Source organism: Arvicola amphibius, chromosome 3, assembly GCF_903992535.2.
Source record: "Arvicola amphibius chromosome 3, mArvAmp1.2, whole genome shotgun sequence".
NCBI lineage: Eukaryota > Metazoa > Chordata > Mammalia > Rodentia > Cricetidae > Arvicola > Arvicola amphibius.
In genome coordinates, this window is record NC_052049.1 from 171,530,468 (window position 1) to 171,547,701 (window position 17,234).

At 41.2% G+C, this 17,234-nt stretch overlaps 1 protein-coding gene across 1 annotated transcript in view; it reads right to left on the reverse strand.

The window, feature by feature from the left end:
- Nek11 (NIMA related kinase 11) overlaps nt 1–17,234 on the reverse strand; it is a 216,193-nt gene that overhangs the window by 113,612 nt on the left and 85,347 nt on the right. The window contains 3 exon segments of the mRNA XM_038323431.1: nt 465–550; nt 3,297–3,375; nt 3,484–3,633. Coding sequence (XP_038179359.1) covers nt 465–550; nt 3,297–3,375; nt 3,484–3,633 — 315 coding nt within the window.

The window sequence follows — 17,234 nt, forward strand, 5'->3', positions numbered from 1 at the left end:
TATCTTTTTTTTTCCAGAGAGATAGTGTGTATAACATGTAAAGAAAGTGAATTTTGGCTTTTTCCCCCAAATGCCTACAGCACTCTCTTTCCATAGATACATACTCTTGTCAGTTAAACAAATACCATATGAAGCCCCTTAGGTTTCTGATAGAAGACTCATTAGCAGAAACATTCCTAAATGTCTGAGATATTCGCTTGTCTATGCCATCACAGGGTAACTGTGGTGCTGCCCTGCAGATCTGTGAGTGTGTTGAGGCTTAGACAGTCAGGATTTCAGCCTGCGATCACCCGGGGGAAATGGCTCTTGAATGCCACATTACCGAAGCTTCTTAATTTCTTGGCAAGATTTAAGTGCAATCTAGGATGCCCTGCACAGTCAGCTTAGTGCTAATAGATTTTTAAAGACTGACGCACTTAGCATTTACATGGAATGGGCTTGTTAAAAATAAAGCAATTACTTACATGGCACTAATTATATGAACAGCATCCTTCTGACAAACCGAGTTCTTGCCTTCTAGCGTCGCGTCTGAATATTTACTCGTCAGGTGCTGAAATGAAGGAAACCACCATGGCCTTAGAACCCCTTTCCAGCAAGGGAAGGGCATGGAGGACCCGCGCGCCTTTTCCAGCTGATCTTTCTGACCACAGCAAAGCAATGAGGTAAACTCACAGCAACGGCTCTTTCTCTCCCCAAAGGGTTAAATTAGATGGTGTTCCAGGATGTGTGAGATCCCTCAGAAGGAGCTCCTGCCTTCTTCTCTAACTTCACCTTGTCCTTGTCTCTCCCTCCTCACTCATCCCCCGGGATGCACCAACAGGCCTTCCCTCAGCTCCAGGAATACTCGTCTCTCAGCCTTTAACCGTCAGTGCCAACCCTCTCTCCCCTACAAGATGGACGTTAGGCAAATGAGACACTTAGCTAAGGTACAAGACTCAAAGGTGTAACCCAGACCTCAGCAAGCAGGGGAGGTACTTCCTTAATACACAGCAGCATCTGTGAAATCAAAATCAGTGCTCAAACCCATGAAGAACAGAATTCCAGATGCTTACAGACAAGGCCCAACCCTGAACCTGAGCAACTACACCCCGTGTGCCTCTCACCGATCTTGGCCTCAGAGTTTGTCTTTAAATTTTTAGATTTTACTATCAGGGTGATATTGATTCTGAAATACTGCAGAGCTAGAGAGATGGTTCGGCAGTTCAGAGCACTGGCTGCCCTTCCTTGTTTTTCTGCCCCCACATGGCAGATCATTCTTTTTGATTCTACTGCAAGGACTGGCTTTTTGGGAGCATAGTTTGTTTGGATGCACACCTGCCTAGACCTGGATGGAGGGGGGAGGACCTTGGACTTCCCACAGGGCAGAGCACCCTGACTTCTCTTAGGACTGGAGAGGGAGGAGAAGGGGGAGAGGAGGGAGTGGGAGGGAAACGGGAGGATGGGAGGAGGTGAAAATTTTTAGGAAAGAAAGAAAGAAAGAAGGAAGGAAGGAAGGAAGGAAGGAAGGAAGGAAGGAAGATAAACAGTTCGGGGGATCTGATACCCTCTTCAAGTCTCCTCCTTAGACTGTTTACATGGCTGGCTGCATCTTCCCACAGTTAAGATGAAGTTGACTCCTATGACTCTCAAAGAGCCCTTATCTCTCTTTATTCTTTTTGTACAGCTCCACTCTCCTTTCTTCGTTGTTCTTGTTAGCATTTTCATGTTCCCCTGTTTCCTCGGCTACTGAATTCTTACTCTAGCAGACAAATGTCAGCAGAGCAGGCCATGCCTGCCCCTTTCTTTTTAGCCTCCCTGAGGTCAGCACTGTGTCTCATGGTTGAGCACACGTCACTGTTGTCTTTGCTTCCTCTGATTTAGATCTTACCCCACTGGTGAAATGTAGGCACCCGTTACAAGGCAGGTGACCTGGTGGTTCCTGTTAGGTTTATTCATAACAGAGGAGACTTGCTGAGGAGCTGGCAAATGCCTGAGAGGTTCATAAAAGATAAAAGCCCTGGAGAGAACAGCTAGCTTCTTACACCCTAGGCAGACTCTCTGTCTAATCAAGCTCTCTAACACGAAGAAAAAGAAAAGAGATACCTGGTCAATTAAAGACGCTAAGTCGTGTCCTAAGGAGGGAATAATAACAGCTCAATGAAAATCCCAGATTTACAAATTATTAGCAGTATATCCCGTGTTAACAGGGATGGACTTCAAAGTGTTCAGGTAAAATCTGTCAATCTCAGAGCCACTGGGTAGATAACAATGATTTTAGGCAGAAAATTAGAACCCCAGCTTCCCATGTCTCATGGCATCATGCAACCAGGGTTTGTGTAGCCTGCTTTGTGGAGAGATTTTCCCAGTGTTCCTCTTGGCTTTGCTTAAGTCCTGCTTTCCTTTCTGGCTGATTCTTTACAAACTATCTTTTGTTCATTTTACATACCAATCCCAGTTCCCACTCCCTCCCATCCTCTCATTCCTTCCACCTAACCCCTCCCCACCTCACCCCCTCCCATCCTCCACTCCTCAGAGAGGGTAAGGCACATTGCTTTGGGGAAGGTCCAAGGCCCTCCCTATTATATCCAGGCTGAGCAAGGTATACATCCAAAGAGAATGGGTTCCTAAAAAAGACAGTACAAGCAGACTGCCAATGGCCCCTCAGTCTGCCCCAGCCATACAACTGACACTCACATTCAGAGGATCTAGTTTGGTCCTATGCTGGTTCCTTCCCTGTCCGGCTGGAGTTGGTGAGCTCCCATTAGCTCAGGTAAACTATTTCAGTGGGTGAACCCATCACGGTTTTGACTTCTCTGCTCATAATCTCACTCCTCCCACTCTTTAACCTGACTTTGGGAGCTCAGTCCAGTGTTTCACTGTGAGTCTCTGCCTCTGTTTCCATCCGTTGCTAGATGAAGGTTCTATGATGACATTTAAGATATTCCTCAATCTGACTACAGGGCAAAGCCAGTTTGGGCACCCTCTCCTCTATTGCTTAGGGTCTTAGCTGGGGTCATCCTTGTGGATTCCCGGGAATTTCTCTAGTGCCAGGTTTCTTGCTAGCCCCATAATGGCTCCTTCAACCAAAATATCTCTTTCCTTGCTCTCATCTCTGCCCTTCTTCCATCTCTTCTATCTCATTCTCTCAAGTTCTCCTCCCCTCCCTTTTTTCTCTCCTCTTCCTCTTCTGCCCTCCCTTCTCCCCAATCCCCATACTCCCAATTTTCTGACTGATCCTTAACCATATCTGAGTCCCACAGCATAACCTTGAGACACAGAATGGTAGGTGGCCCTGATACCATTCTCATTTCCAGTACCTGAAGGTGCTCTTCGATGTAAGGGACTTTTAAAACTTCTATAGCAGATGGTCTCAAGGAAGGACTCTTGTTCAACATGCTGTAATATTCAAAAAGAAAATTACTTTTCAAATGAACAAAAACCAAAGTTCATTTCAAACACAGGAATGAAACTTCAATGGCCTCTCATTCAGACTTGCTGCCATACCGTTCCATGATGGTATTTAGTTCTTGTGAGAATCTCTCGGGGAGTGAAGGTGTGTCGCCTTCAACAATCTTTAAAACCACAGACAAAAAACTGGAACCAGCAAACGCGTGATCCATGCAACACATCTCATATAAAATGCATGCCAGTGACCTGCAGACAAAAATCAAAACAGTTAAACAAAGAACAAACATCCCATATAAAATTTGTCTATCAAGAAAAACCTCACAGATGTTGGGCATTGGCTTGTTGTAAACACCACTCTGGGATGCTATCTGTCGTAAGGTTCGTGCATTCCAGGTTAGGGGCATGAGGATTAGAAATGTTAGGTAGGAAGAAGAGAGATTTGAAAGAAACACAGAGACATAGGACAGTACCAGAGGGGCAACTCAGCAGATAACGAATGCCAATTCACCCACATTTATTTTCCATATACTTCATATCCCAATATAAAACAGGGGAAGAAGGTAAAAGACTGCTCTATCATGACACAAAGGACAACCAGAACAGCTACTTGTTTCAGTACTTGAGACATCAAGTCATTATTTCCTGAGTAAAGTATTTGATGTTTGGGCAGGAATGTGTAGTGAACACACCCTAGACCAATATCCTGTAGGCAGCCACCCCCTATGTCAAACCTTCTATTTTAGAGAAGGAGCGTAGGAGTATGCTTGAATTCTCTGACCTATGGTCATGGTGGAACAGATCCACCTCTATGGGCCCTTTTAATGTCCAAAATGCCAAGTAACCACACCCTAGGTCAAGATATCTTGTTTTGTAACCACAACTTTGAAAGACCAAAAATAAGCTCAAACTTTCTAACCTCCAGACAAGGTGGAACAGGCTCACATCTGTGTGTCCCGATATTAGATCCAATGTACCAGCATCTAAGTTTGTTTACAGACTACCTATTTTCCAAGAAAAACCTGGACCCAAAAGACAGACAGACAGACAGAGACACACACAGAGGGAAACACACATACACAGGGACACACAGGCACACACATACGCATGTAGGCATGCTGCACACAAATCAAGAACCAACAAAGGATGGAGTACAGAGAGAGACCTGAATACTACTTTCTCCAAAGGAAAAATAAACAGTCCAATAGCAAAATGTCTGCACAGAGTAAAGAGTCTAAGATTTGATTAATGTAGCTGCGAATTTTTAAATTAGTTCCTGTGAAAGACAAACAAAATGAGGCTGCATATTACCTGCCTAAGGTAGTTTTCGAAAGCTATGTATGCAGAAGGAAATTTTAATTTATCAGCCTGACCTGCCCTCTGTGTGTGCTGTGCATGTTGAAAAGCAAGCAGGCATTATTTACTCGTTTTCTGAATAGAATCCATTTGCAGGTAAAAAGGGAGGGAAACTATTTGCTGCTCACATTAAAATGTCTAACTCTCCCTTGGGGACCATGAAACAGGGGCTCAGAATCAGAGATCAGCCCAACTCTGACGTGGATTCACCGTGCCAAGTGGTCACTTCTGAGCTGACAGGAACACATTCTTAATGGTTCCACATTACAAAGAAAATGACCATGACCTTTAAAGTCTTCCCTGACCTCAGTATTAAGAAACAATAGGCTGTTTTTATCTTGTGGGCATTGTGAATGATATAACAGCCAGATTCCTCTTTTTATAGTGGTTTTCTGAAAGACGAAAAAATGAGTTTTAATAGAGTGTTTATAAGCTATATTTTATATAACTTCTAACACAGCATTTAGTAAGGGGAGAGTATACATAAATAAACACATGAACACAGAATTGATTCCATGGTTTCTTGTGGAAATGCACAGATGTAAGAGAATTCTGAAAATGGTTCTGTTCTAATAAGCAACAGCAACACTAAAGCTTTCCAGTGGACTACAAAGCACTTTCATGTGTATCACAACAGAACTCAGACCACCCCAGTAAAACAGAGCCAAAATCAGATATTTGTTTCCAACTCAGAGGCGAGGAAACTGACTGTGAGAAGCTAAATGAATTGGTCAAGGTGATACAGCAGTAAATGGTAGAACTGACTCTTGATTAAAGCATTTTCTGTCCAAACTCTTTTAGAAAGAAAGACAGTATCAGAAGCAGTTACACAGTACTGACTAGAGCAGCAATATCAACATAAATATTATAAATCAAAATATTTGAAGCTCAATCTATTTTGTTTCCATCTTTAAGAGGATCAAATGGTATCTTACATAGGAATTTTAATATACTTAGATTTCCACATCCAGAATGATAAATTTCTTCAAATAAATATAAAATAATGACATTTTTAGAAAAATAAAAACAGAGTGTCCACATCAGCAGGAAAGCACTAAACACGTTCCGGAAGGGAGTTCTTCTAATAAAGAAAAATGATCCTAGGCAGAAACAAGCAATGCTAGAACAAAGAAACAACATTAAAGAAACACTCTGTGAATATGCATAAATAGACATTAATGTTACACGACAGTATAGATAATATCTTGTTGGGCCGAAAAATTGTATATAATAAAGTGTATGGCAGGATAACACAAAAGACAAAAAGAACAAGACAAAGTGCTTTCCGTTCCTTCTGCTACCGAGAAAGAAGTCATAATGACATTTTTACTAGACAGTAATAAGGATGCATGTTATATTTTCTAAAGTTATCATTGAAGGATAACACAGAAGCAAAACAAGCTGAAGGAAGAAAAATCAACTACCAAATTTTAAACTAAAAGGAAGAAAGGAAATAAAAATGAAGACAAAATAAATGGGACATGGAGAGATTAAACATGGTTTAACCACAAACATAGTTACACTAAATGTCATAGCAAAATAGCTCAATTAAAAAAGGCTTATCAGACTAGATTTTAAAAAAATGCTCTCCAAATAACCTTGAGTATCTGACCTTGAGAAAGCCTGGCAGAGTTGTACACAGAGCCAGTGAGACCCCTTAGCAGGTGAAGGTGTCTGCGGTCAAGCCTGATGACAAGAGTTCAATCACAGTGACCCATCCAGAAGGAGAACCAGCTCCTGAGGTTCCCCTGACCTCCACATTCACACCATGACATGCCCATGCTCCACAAATAAATAAAAATTCAGAAGACAAAGATATTTATTCCAAGCACTTGCCAAAATACTGCTAGTATAGGTATACTCATATCTCATGAAACAGGCTTTGAGGTAAGAATAACTATTAAGATTAACATGAGGGATTAATAAAGAAACCAAGCTATCAGGAGTATATGATAACTGTAAATGTGCATGCATCAAATGTGTGTGAGAGTGTGTGTATGAGAGAGAACAGAGTAAAAGCTCAATCATGGTGTTTCATAATCATTCAATAGCTAACAGAACACACAGACACCAAAATCAATAAGAATGGAGAAAATATACACAATAACCCAAATTGACCAATTGCTATTAGGGAACCCTATAATGACAAAATTCAGATTATTTTCAAGAACTCACGAACCATATATCAAGACTGGCCATACACAAGATCACAGACAAGCTTCAATGAGTTCAAGAATCAAAATCTTGAGATCATGTTCTCTGACTACAGAGCAAGTAAGCTAGATATTAAAAATGAGAAGAAGGGAGATAGGAGAGGTGGTGCAGGTGCAGGTGAGCTGAGCCCCCTGAGGGTATGAGAACAGAACTGGCCCCGTCCCTTGCTACCTGCTTCATTGGGTAAGCTAGCCTGGGCAACTCTGGAGAGCTCGCCTTAGTGGTGAGGATGAGGGAGAGCTAGCGGTATGACCAACCCCACTATCGCCCAGGCCCAGAACCAGGGCTGAGTTGGCCCACATCATCTATGATCTACTGGAGTATGTGAAGGGGCCAGTCCTGCAGATCCAAAGCAGCAGGGTCTCTATGGCACAGGGCAACAACAGGATATCCACAAAGAGTCCCAGTGAGGGCTCAGTATTGATGGTGTAGCAGAAGCCAGAGGCATCGAGCCAAACTAATGACTCAATGCAATGAACACTTGCAAGTAAAGATGTATGGTATATTGTGTGACTCACTGGGCCATACTACAGCTACCCCAGGACCCAGCAATCCCACTGTTGGGAATTTACCCAAGAGATGCCCAATCATATTACAAGAGCATTTGTTCAACTATGTTTATAGCAGCATTATTTGTAATAGCCAGAACCTGGAAACAAGTTTCTTTCTTTTAAGATTCGGTATTTATTATGTATGCAGTGTTCTGTCTGCATGTAAGCCTGCAGGCCAGAAGAGGGCGCCAGATCTCGTCACAGTTGGTTGCGAACCATCATGTGGTTGCTGGGAATTGAACTCAGGACCTCCTAAAGAGCAGCCAGTGCTTTTAACCACTGAGCCATCTCCCCAGCCCTAGATAAAGATTTTCAACAACAGAAAAAAAAGACAATAGCTTGCTAAATAGACATGCTGTCAAACAATCTTCTAAACATTTATGTTTCCATACATAAACTAACGCTGCCCTCAATCAGAGGGAAGCTTCTCTTTACAGTGGACAGAAGTTAGTGCAGAGGTTCATAATTGGCCAAAGAGCTGAGAATAAGTGACTACTAAATATTCAGTCCTAAATGGGACTTCTATGTCAACCACCCACCAAAGGTCAGGATGCCACAGGAAGGTGTAGAAGAATGTCAGAGCTGGAGGAGGGGAGGGGTGCTATGAAATGCTGTCCTCTGGACATGCCATGGCCACTGCCCACACAATTCACTAAAGCTAGGGTTAGCTGCACAAGAACAAGGCAAGAAGATCTGTCAACAGTCCAACGTGCACAATTAATTGGATGCAGTGGGTAACCAAGGGGTGGGGGGGGAAGCAAGGTGTGGGCTACCTGAGGAAAGTTAGAGGAAGATATAATCAAGTTACATTGTTTACATGTATAGGACAGTCAAAGAATAAATAGTGATTCTATTTTTAAAGAAACAATAAAAGTAGAATGCATAAAACTAAGAAAATCTAATGGATCTCTAGCAAGACTAATAAGAAAACCAAGGAGGAAAAAACACATTAAAAATCATAGGAATGGGGAAAGGCATAACACTGCAGACTTTACGTGTTTCAGAAAAAGGCATAGGAAGGTGTCTCCATGGGTCAAGGGCTTGTTCTGCTCACATGAGGCTATGAGCTTGGGTCACCAGCACCCACGAAAGAGCTGGGCATAGCATCACGATCTGTAACTGCAGTGCTGAGGAAGTGAAGGATTCCTGAGGCTTGCTATTGCCAGTCAAGTCAAAATGGCAAGCCCCAGATTCAGTGAGAGACCCTGCCTTACACCATAAAGTGGAGATATGATATAGAGGAACATACCTAATGTCAATCTTAGACCTCCGTATTAGAAAGTGTTAGAGCAGCATTTATAAGCACGTTTCCCTCAAATAAATTGACAGTTCAGATGAAATAATCTTTCAAATATAGTATATCAAACTGACATAAGAAAAAAAAACAGAAAACACTCCCTATCCTATTTAATTGCTACCTATTACCTAAATAATAAAGCTGAGTTTCAAAAAAAATCTGTGGTTCTTACTATCAAATTTTTCTAAACATTTATTGAATGACTCATACTAATCTAACTCAATCTGTTCATGTTATAAAGTCAGAAAAATATAGACAGTAAAATATAACAAATGCATTATACGAAATAAAAATTATAAATTTTCTCATGATTATAGGTTTTAAACCCCCTATACACACACACACACACACACACACACACACACACCACAAATAGAATATTATGATATATTTAAAAGGTCCATATCATTAACAAGTGATTTTTATTTCAGGAATATGGTATTGACCTAAAATTTACATAGCCAATCGATAAAAAAAACTAGAAGAAACAAAAGAAAAATTGTAACATCACCTTCACATATTTGGAAAAAGCAGGCTGGAGAGATGGCTCAGCCATTAAAGGCTAAGCTCATGACAGACTGAGCAAAAGCATTTTACTCAATAGTCAACATTCATCTGTAGTTTTGTAAAAAGAATAGACAAGAATTCTCAACAGAAGAATCTCAAATGGCCAAAAGATACTTTAGGAAATGTTCAACATCCTTAACCATCAAAGAAATGCAAATTAAAACAACTGAGGTACCATCTTACACCTGTCAGAATGGCTAAGATCAAAAACACCAATGATAGCTTATGCTGGAGAGGATGTGGAGTATGAGGAACACTCATCCATTGCTGGTGGGAATGCAAACTTGTACAACCACTTTGGAAATCAGTATGGTGGTTTCTCAGAAACTGGGAATCAACCTACATCAGGACCCAGCAATACCACTTTTGGGCATATACCCAAAAGATGCTCGATCATATTACAAAGGTATTTGTTCAACTATATTTACAGCAGCATTATTTGTAATAGCCAGAACCTGGAAACAACCTAGATGCCCCTCAACCAAAGAATGGATTAAAAAAAATGTGGTACATTTACACATTAGAGTACTACTCAGTGGTAAAAAGCAATGACATCTGGAATTTTGCATGCAAATGAATGGAATTAGAAAACACTGTCCTCAGTGAGGTAACCCAGATGCAAAAAGATGAATATGGTATGTACTCACTCATTAGTGGATACTAGCTTTAAACAAAGAATATTGAGTCTATAGTTCATGATTCTAGAGAAGCTAAGTAAAAAGGTGAACCCTAAGGGGGGAAAACATATATAGATTCACCTGGAAAGTCAAAATAGACAAGATCACCTGACAAAATTGGGAGCATGGGGGTGGGGGGAATAGGGAGAGTAGAAGGGAAAGACAACGGAAGAAGGGGAGGGGTGAGGAGAACTTGAGGAAATGGGATAGAAGATATGGAGGAAGGACAGAGATGAGAGCAAGGAAAGAGATATTTTGATTGAAGGAGCCATTATAAGATTAGCAAGAAACCTAGCTCTAGAAAAATTCCAAGGAATCCACAAGGATAACCCCAGCTAAAACCCTAAGCAATAGAGCAGAGGGTACCCAAACTGGCCTTACTTGTAGTCAGACTGATGAATATCTTAAATATCACCATAGAACCTTTGTCCAGCAACTGATGAAAACAGAAACAGAGACCCACACTGAAGACATGAGCTGAGCTCCCAAGTCTAGGTGAAGGGAGGGAGGAGTGAGAAAATGAGCAAAGAAGTCAAGACCATGATGGGCACACCCACTAAAACAGTCTACTTAAGCTAAATGGAGCTCACCAACTCCAGCTGGACTGGGAAGGAACCAGCATAGGACCAAACTAGTTCCTCTGAATGTGGGTGTCAGTTGTATAGCAGACTGTGGGGCCATTGGCAATGGCACCAGGATTTATCCCTACTGCTTGTACTGGCGTTTTGGGAACCCATTCTCTTTGGATGGATACCTTGTTCAGCCTGGATATAGTAGGGAGGGCCTTGGACCTTTCCCAAAGCAATGTGCCTTACCCTCTCTGAGGAGTGAATGGGGAGTGGGGTGGAGGGGAAGGTGGAGGGAATGGGAAGAGGGGAGGGAGTGGGAATTTGGATTGGTATGTATTATGAAAAAAGATAGTTTGTTTTCTTTTTAAAAATAAATTCTTTAAAGAGGGGAAAAAAAGAAGAACGGACAGTGAAATAAATCCATATTTCTATTTGTAGAGTTTTAAAATATAAAGCAAAAATATACTGATTGGTAAAATACTGAAATTTACAATTTTCTAAGATTGGGATCAAGATAAGAATCAATATATCTTATCTGTACTACAGGAAATGAATACCTAGGACAATAAGGTTAGAAACATTAATTGTAAAGATAAGCTAAGAATATTAAGTTATCATTAATCATGCCAAAATGACTGAGTACATGCAAACCCTAGAACATTCTAAGAAACCTTTGGAAATAACACAAACTCATCAAGCCTGCTAGATACAAAGGTCATTCTTGTCTCTAAGTTGGCAAAAAAGGAGCACATTTTAAATAAAATTAATTGTGCCACTTATACTGGCATCACAAAATGTCAAATATCTAGAAATAAGCCTAGTAAGAGGTATGCCAGATCCTACAGTGTCAGCCATGATATAATGATAAGGGAAATTAATTGTCAAAAGGCAAGAGAGGCAGAAGGAAAGATAGATGCACTCACACTGGAAGATTCGGTAAGAGGAAGATACCAATTTCCTAAAATAATCTACAGACCCAATGCAATAGTGGTCAGAATCTTACTGGGTTTGTGTTCTTACACAGGATTGATAAGATGACTTTAAATTTAAATAAAAGTGCTACCAAAAGAGTTTATTTAACAATTTATTCCTGCGGGGCAGTGGTGGCATATGCCTTTAATCCCAGCACTTGGAAGGCAGAGGCAGGCAGATCTCTGTGAATTCAAGGCCAGCCTGGTCTACAAGAGCTAGTTCCAGGACAGGCTCCAAAGCCACAGAGAAACCCTGTCTTGAAAATAAAGAAAAAAATCCTTCCTTATAAGAGTGTGGTAATGGCAAAGAAGAAAGAAAGATGAGTGAAGGAAAAGAGAACTGTTTTCTAAGGACATGCAAATTCTATCACTTGATTAAGGCAAGGGAAAATATTACTGCATAGGAAAAGAGAGAGAACGTGGGTAAAGATCTTCAACAGATACTAAATGATCAAAACTCATGAGATGCTCAACAATATTAGACATCAGAGAAATGCAAATAAGCACCCCAGGGTAGTAATTCTGCATGCTCCTAGAATGGCTAAAAACTGTCAAGATCAAATCAGTACTTGTTATGCGAGGAATAAAAGTTTTTAAGAAGAAAAAAGAAGTTGAAAGAACAAAGCCATACAAACCCCACCTCACTCTATCAGATCAGAAGGGCTGGGTGAGAACAACAGTCTCTACCTTGGTCAGTGCTCTATTGCTGTGAAGAGATTCCATGACCATGTCAACTCTCACAAAGGAAAACATTTAATTGGGGCTTGATTACAGTTCAGAAGTTTAGTCCATTGTCAGCATGACAGGAAGCATGGGTGCATGCCAGCAGACATGATGCTGGGGAGTAGTTGAAAGTTCTACATGTGGTTCAGCAGGCAGAGAAAGACACTGAGCCTAATATGAGCATTTGAAATCCCAAAACACACTCCCAGTGACACACTTCCTCCAACAAGACAACTACTCCAACAAAGCCACACTTCTTAATCTCTCTCAAGTAGGGCCACTTCCTGATGGCCAAACATTCAAATATACGAGCCTTTAGGGACCTATTCAATACCACAATCTTGAGCTGTCGTGGAATCAGAGTGGTGACTGTATTTACCAATAACACAAATGACACCAATGAAACTGATAGTTGAAAACTTAATGTCTACCAATGAGCTAAATCTGCTTTCTTTACACACACACACACACACACACACAGAGAGAGAGAGAGAGAGAGAGAGAGAGAGAGAGAGAGAGAGAGAGAGAGAGAGAGAGCGAGAGAGAGAGAGAGAGAGATTGAGGGACAGAGAGTGAGACAGAGACACAGAGAGAAACAGAGATACGCACACCATATATGTATTTCTGTGTATATATCTATGTGTAGTGTGTGTGTGTGTGTGTGTGTGTGTGTGTGTGTGTGTGCATGCGCAGGTGCCTGTAGAGGCCCAAAGCTGACATGGGTTATCTTCCTCAATTGCTCCACACTTTATTTATTGAAGTAGGGTCTCTCACTTGAACTAGAGCTAGCCAACTTGCTCCAGAGATACCTTGTGTCTGCCTCCCGAGTGCTGAGCTTACAGGTGGCCTCCATGATACCCCAGCTGTTTACACAGGTTCTGGGGATCCAAACCTGAGTACCCATGCTTGCATAGCAAGCACTGTATCCACTGAGCCATTGCCACAGTGCTTCCTTACATATCTTAACTCACTGAATTAGCCTCAAAACTATTACTATAATTGCAGTTGGGTCAGGTAAGTGGTTCAGGGCACCATCTATACTGCGCAGGTGGTAGAACTAGGATTGCAACCCTGACTGCCTGCCTACACAGACGTGAGGTCTGGGTCAATCTGCCTCTCAATGCCACATCTATCTGAGCATTTTGGATGCTCATTATAAGCTGTTGAATTAGAAATTGGGGCTGGCTCCAACAGAGCCTTTCAGATAGGGTTTGGCTTCAAACTTACTTCAGGAGCTTATATGGAGTTGTAATCCACCTTTAATGATTGCTGAGGCCTTAGGCAACAGCACACAGGGCATCTGATCAAGGCAAATACAGGCTATGCTGTGAGACCCTGTGGGAAAGGGAAAGGAGGGCCATCAGCATGGATTTTGATTTTGCATGGCTTAGAAGCAAACAGGGATTAGATAGAGGTCTATGAACAGTGAGCACATCACAAAATAAACCCTGGTGTTGTGGAGCCCTAACTCCACCTGAGCCATGTTTGGTGAATTTATTAAGGTTATAAAATGATGCACAATTGCTTTGTTAAACAGATGATGGAATAATTAGATCCACAGTCTGATTAAGTAACCAGAGTATTAATGTGACTACTCTTTTATGGAAATCCTCTTAGTTACACTTCAAGCATGCTGGTTTTTCTTTACTCAGATCACTTTGATCTACTGCTATGTGCTTGTGCTTGAATGCGCAGAGGCTTCATTTATTAGCCAGTAACTTCTAGAAAATAACCTGCAGTGCTACTGTGCACACACATGTAGGTGCTAGCAAAAGAAATATGAGACAATGTGACTGAAATAACTTCTATGGCATTTGGGGTCAAAGATGTCTTGATTGTCCAGACATAGATTTTATAACCTATCTTCTGGGTGTGTTGTTTATTCTGATAACTGTAACTGCATCTATCTATGCTTTTATTTTCTCTAATTTCCAACCAGATATTTTTACATGACACTTATAGCACCTCCTAACTCCCATCCTTTCCAAGACAGAAAGCATGTTTTGGAAAGCAAAAGTAGAGAAACACACACATACACATATGGTGTAGAAGGTTCTTCTGTTCATATGTTGCTTTCATTGGTTAACAAATAAAGAAACTGCCTTGACCTAGCTGATAGGGGCAGAACTTAGGTAGGCGTGGAAAACAGAACTGAATGCTGGGAGGAAGAAAGCAGAGTAAGGGAGAAGCCATGGATCCTCTGCCTGAGATGGACACCGGTTAGAACCTCAGGTAAGCCACTGCCACTCTGTGATACACAGATTAATGGAGATGGATTAAACTAATATGTAAGAGTTAGCCAATAAGAAGTTAGAACTAATGGCCAAGCAGTGGTTTAATTAATACAGTTTCTGTGTGTTTATTCTGGGTGTAAGCTAGCCAGGTGGCCCAAACAAACAAGGGCCCGCTCCTTGCAACACACACACACACACACACACACACACACACACACACACACACCAAGTACATTTTACTTTGAGGTCTGTGATTTGCATTCTTTCTTTTTCCAAAATATATCCAACTTAGAAGAGCTAAACACATATATCCTGAGGGATCACATTATACGAAGTGAAAGGAGAAGTGGGGATTAGGTAAATGTGAAACATTCCCCACCCTAAATCTCCCAAGTTGCTATCTGTCCAGGTTGCCAGACCTAAAGAGAGGGCTTCCAAGCATGGAGTCATAATGAATTGCAAATGGAATGACAACTGCCTTGCCACTGTGTAGCTAAAGTTACTCATTTACAGATCTTATAGGCCCTCAAGCAGAAAACTGCCCCAGCGTGCATGACCATGGTGTGCTGGAAAATCTTATCATCATATAAGTACTATTTCCATTCGATGTGATTGAGAGGCATTCTGATGTTTTCATTAAAAAAGTATGTATAGAAAGAGCTGCAGGCAGTCAAGAGCTGCTGAGAGAGGGAGATTCAATATTCTCCAAGGACTACTTTCCTGATAGGTTAACCAGTTCCAAGTATGAGCAGCACTAAATGGGCTCAGTGGATTTTAGACACACACAGTATAACAATAATAATTATAAAAGAAGAGGTCATAAACTTCAGAATAGGGGTATATGGGAGGAGTTAGGAGATGCAGGAAAGATGGAAATAATGTAATAAAGTATTAATATATGAAATTCTCAAAAAGAAAATTAAAATTTAAAAAGCATACATAATGACTAAAGTTAAATGTATAGAGAAAGAAATAAAAAGTTAATACAAGAGGAATGGGCTTCCCTTGAGTATATAATAACCTAAATACCTCTTAGAATTGAAAATTAGCATAAACTGCCCAGGTGTAATGAAACTTAAAAAGTTAAAACACATAGGTCTTCCACTTGCTTGGTTAGAGTTACCCCAAGACATTTTATATTGTCTGTGGCTATTGTGAAGGGTGTTGTTTCCCTGACTGCTTTTGCGGCCATCTTATCATTTGTATATAAGAGGGCTACTGATTTTTTTTTTCTGAGCTAATCTTGCCATCCAGCCACTTTGCTAAAAGTGTTTGTCAGCTGTAGGAGCTCCCTGGTAGAATTTTGGGGGTTGCTTATGTATACTGTCATATCATCTGCAAAGAGTAACACTTTGACTTCTTGATGTAGGTGTGTCTTCTATCTATCTGATGATTTCATTGGTTAATTAATAAAGAAACTGCTAGGCCTGATAGTTTAGAACTTAGGTGGGTGGAGTAGACATAACAGAATGCTGGGAAGAGGGAAGTAAGGCAGATGCCTCAGACAGTCGCCATGCCTCTCTCCTCTGGGAGAGATGCGATGGAGCCAGCCGCCAGGTCAGACATGCTGAATCTTTCCCGGTAAGACACCACTCGTGGTGTTACACAGATTATTAGAAATGGGTTAATCAAGATGTGAGAATTAGACAATAAGAGGCTGGAACTAATGGGCCAGGCAGTGTTTAAATGAAAACTGTTTGTGTGTTGTTATTTCGGGGCATAAACTAGCCAGGCGGCCGGGAGCCAGGCGGGAATGCAGCCCATCGCCTCATCACTACAGAAACTTCTTCCTTTCCAATTAATATACACTTGATATCCTTTTGTTGTGTTATTGATCCAGCTAAAATTTTGAGTACTATATTGAATAGATATGGAGAGAGTGAATAGCTTTGTCTTGTTCCTGATTTCAGTGTAATTGCTTTGAGTTTCTCTCCATTAAATGTAATCTGTCAGCTTGCTGTATATTGCTTTATTATATTTAATTATGTTTCTTGTATCCTTGATCTCTATAAGAATTTTTTTTAAAAAAAAGAAAACAAACTATTGTTTTTCATTTTATATACCAATCCCAGTTTCTACTCCCTCCCCTCCTTCCTCCCATTCTTTCCATCTAATCTCCCTGCCCCACCTCCCATCCTCTCCTCAGAGAGGGCAAGGCACATTGCTGAGGTCCTAGGCCCTCCCTACTATATCCAGGTTGAGCAAAGTATCTATCCTATGAGTACAGATTTCAAAAAAGTCAGTACAAGCAATAGGGATAAAATCCTGGTGCCACTGCCAGTGGCCCCGCAGTCTGCCCTAGCCATACAACTGACACCCACATACAGAGGGACTAGTTTGGACCTATGTTGTTTCCTTCCCTGTCTGGCTGGAGTTGGTGAGCTCCAATTAGCTCAGGTAAACAGTTTCAGTGGGTGTCCCCATCATGCTCTTGACCTCTTTGCTCCTATTCTCATTCCCCCCACTCTTCAACTGGACTTTGGGAGCTCAGTCCAGTGCTCCAATGTGGGTCTCTGCCTCTGTTTTCATCAGTTGTTGGACAAAGGTTCTACGGTGATATTTAAGATATTCATCAGTCTGACTACAGGGCACTACAGTTGGGGCCCCCTCTCCTCTTCTCTGTCCTTCTTTCATCTTGACTATTCGATTCCCTCAAGTTCTCCTCATCCCTCTTTTCCCCTCATCTTCCCC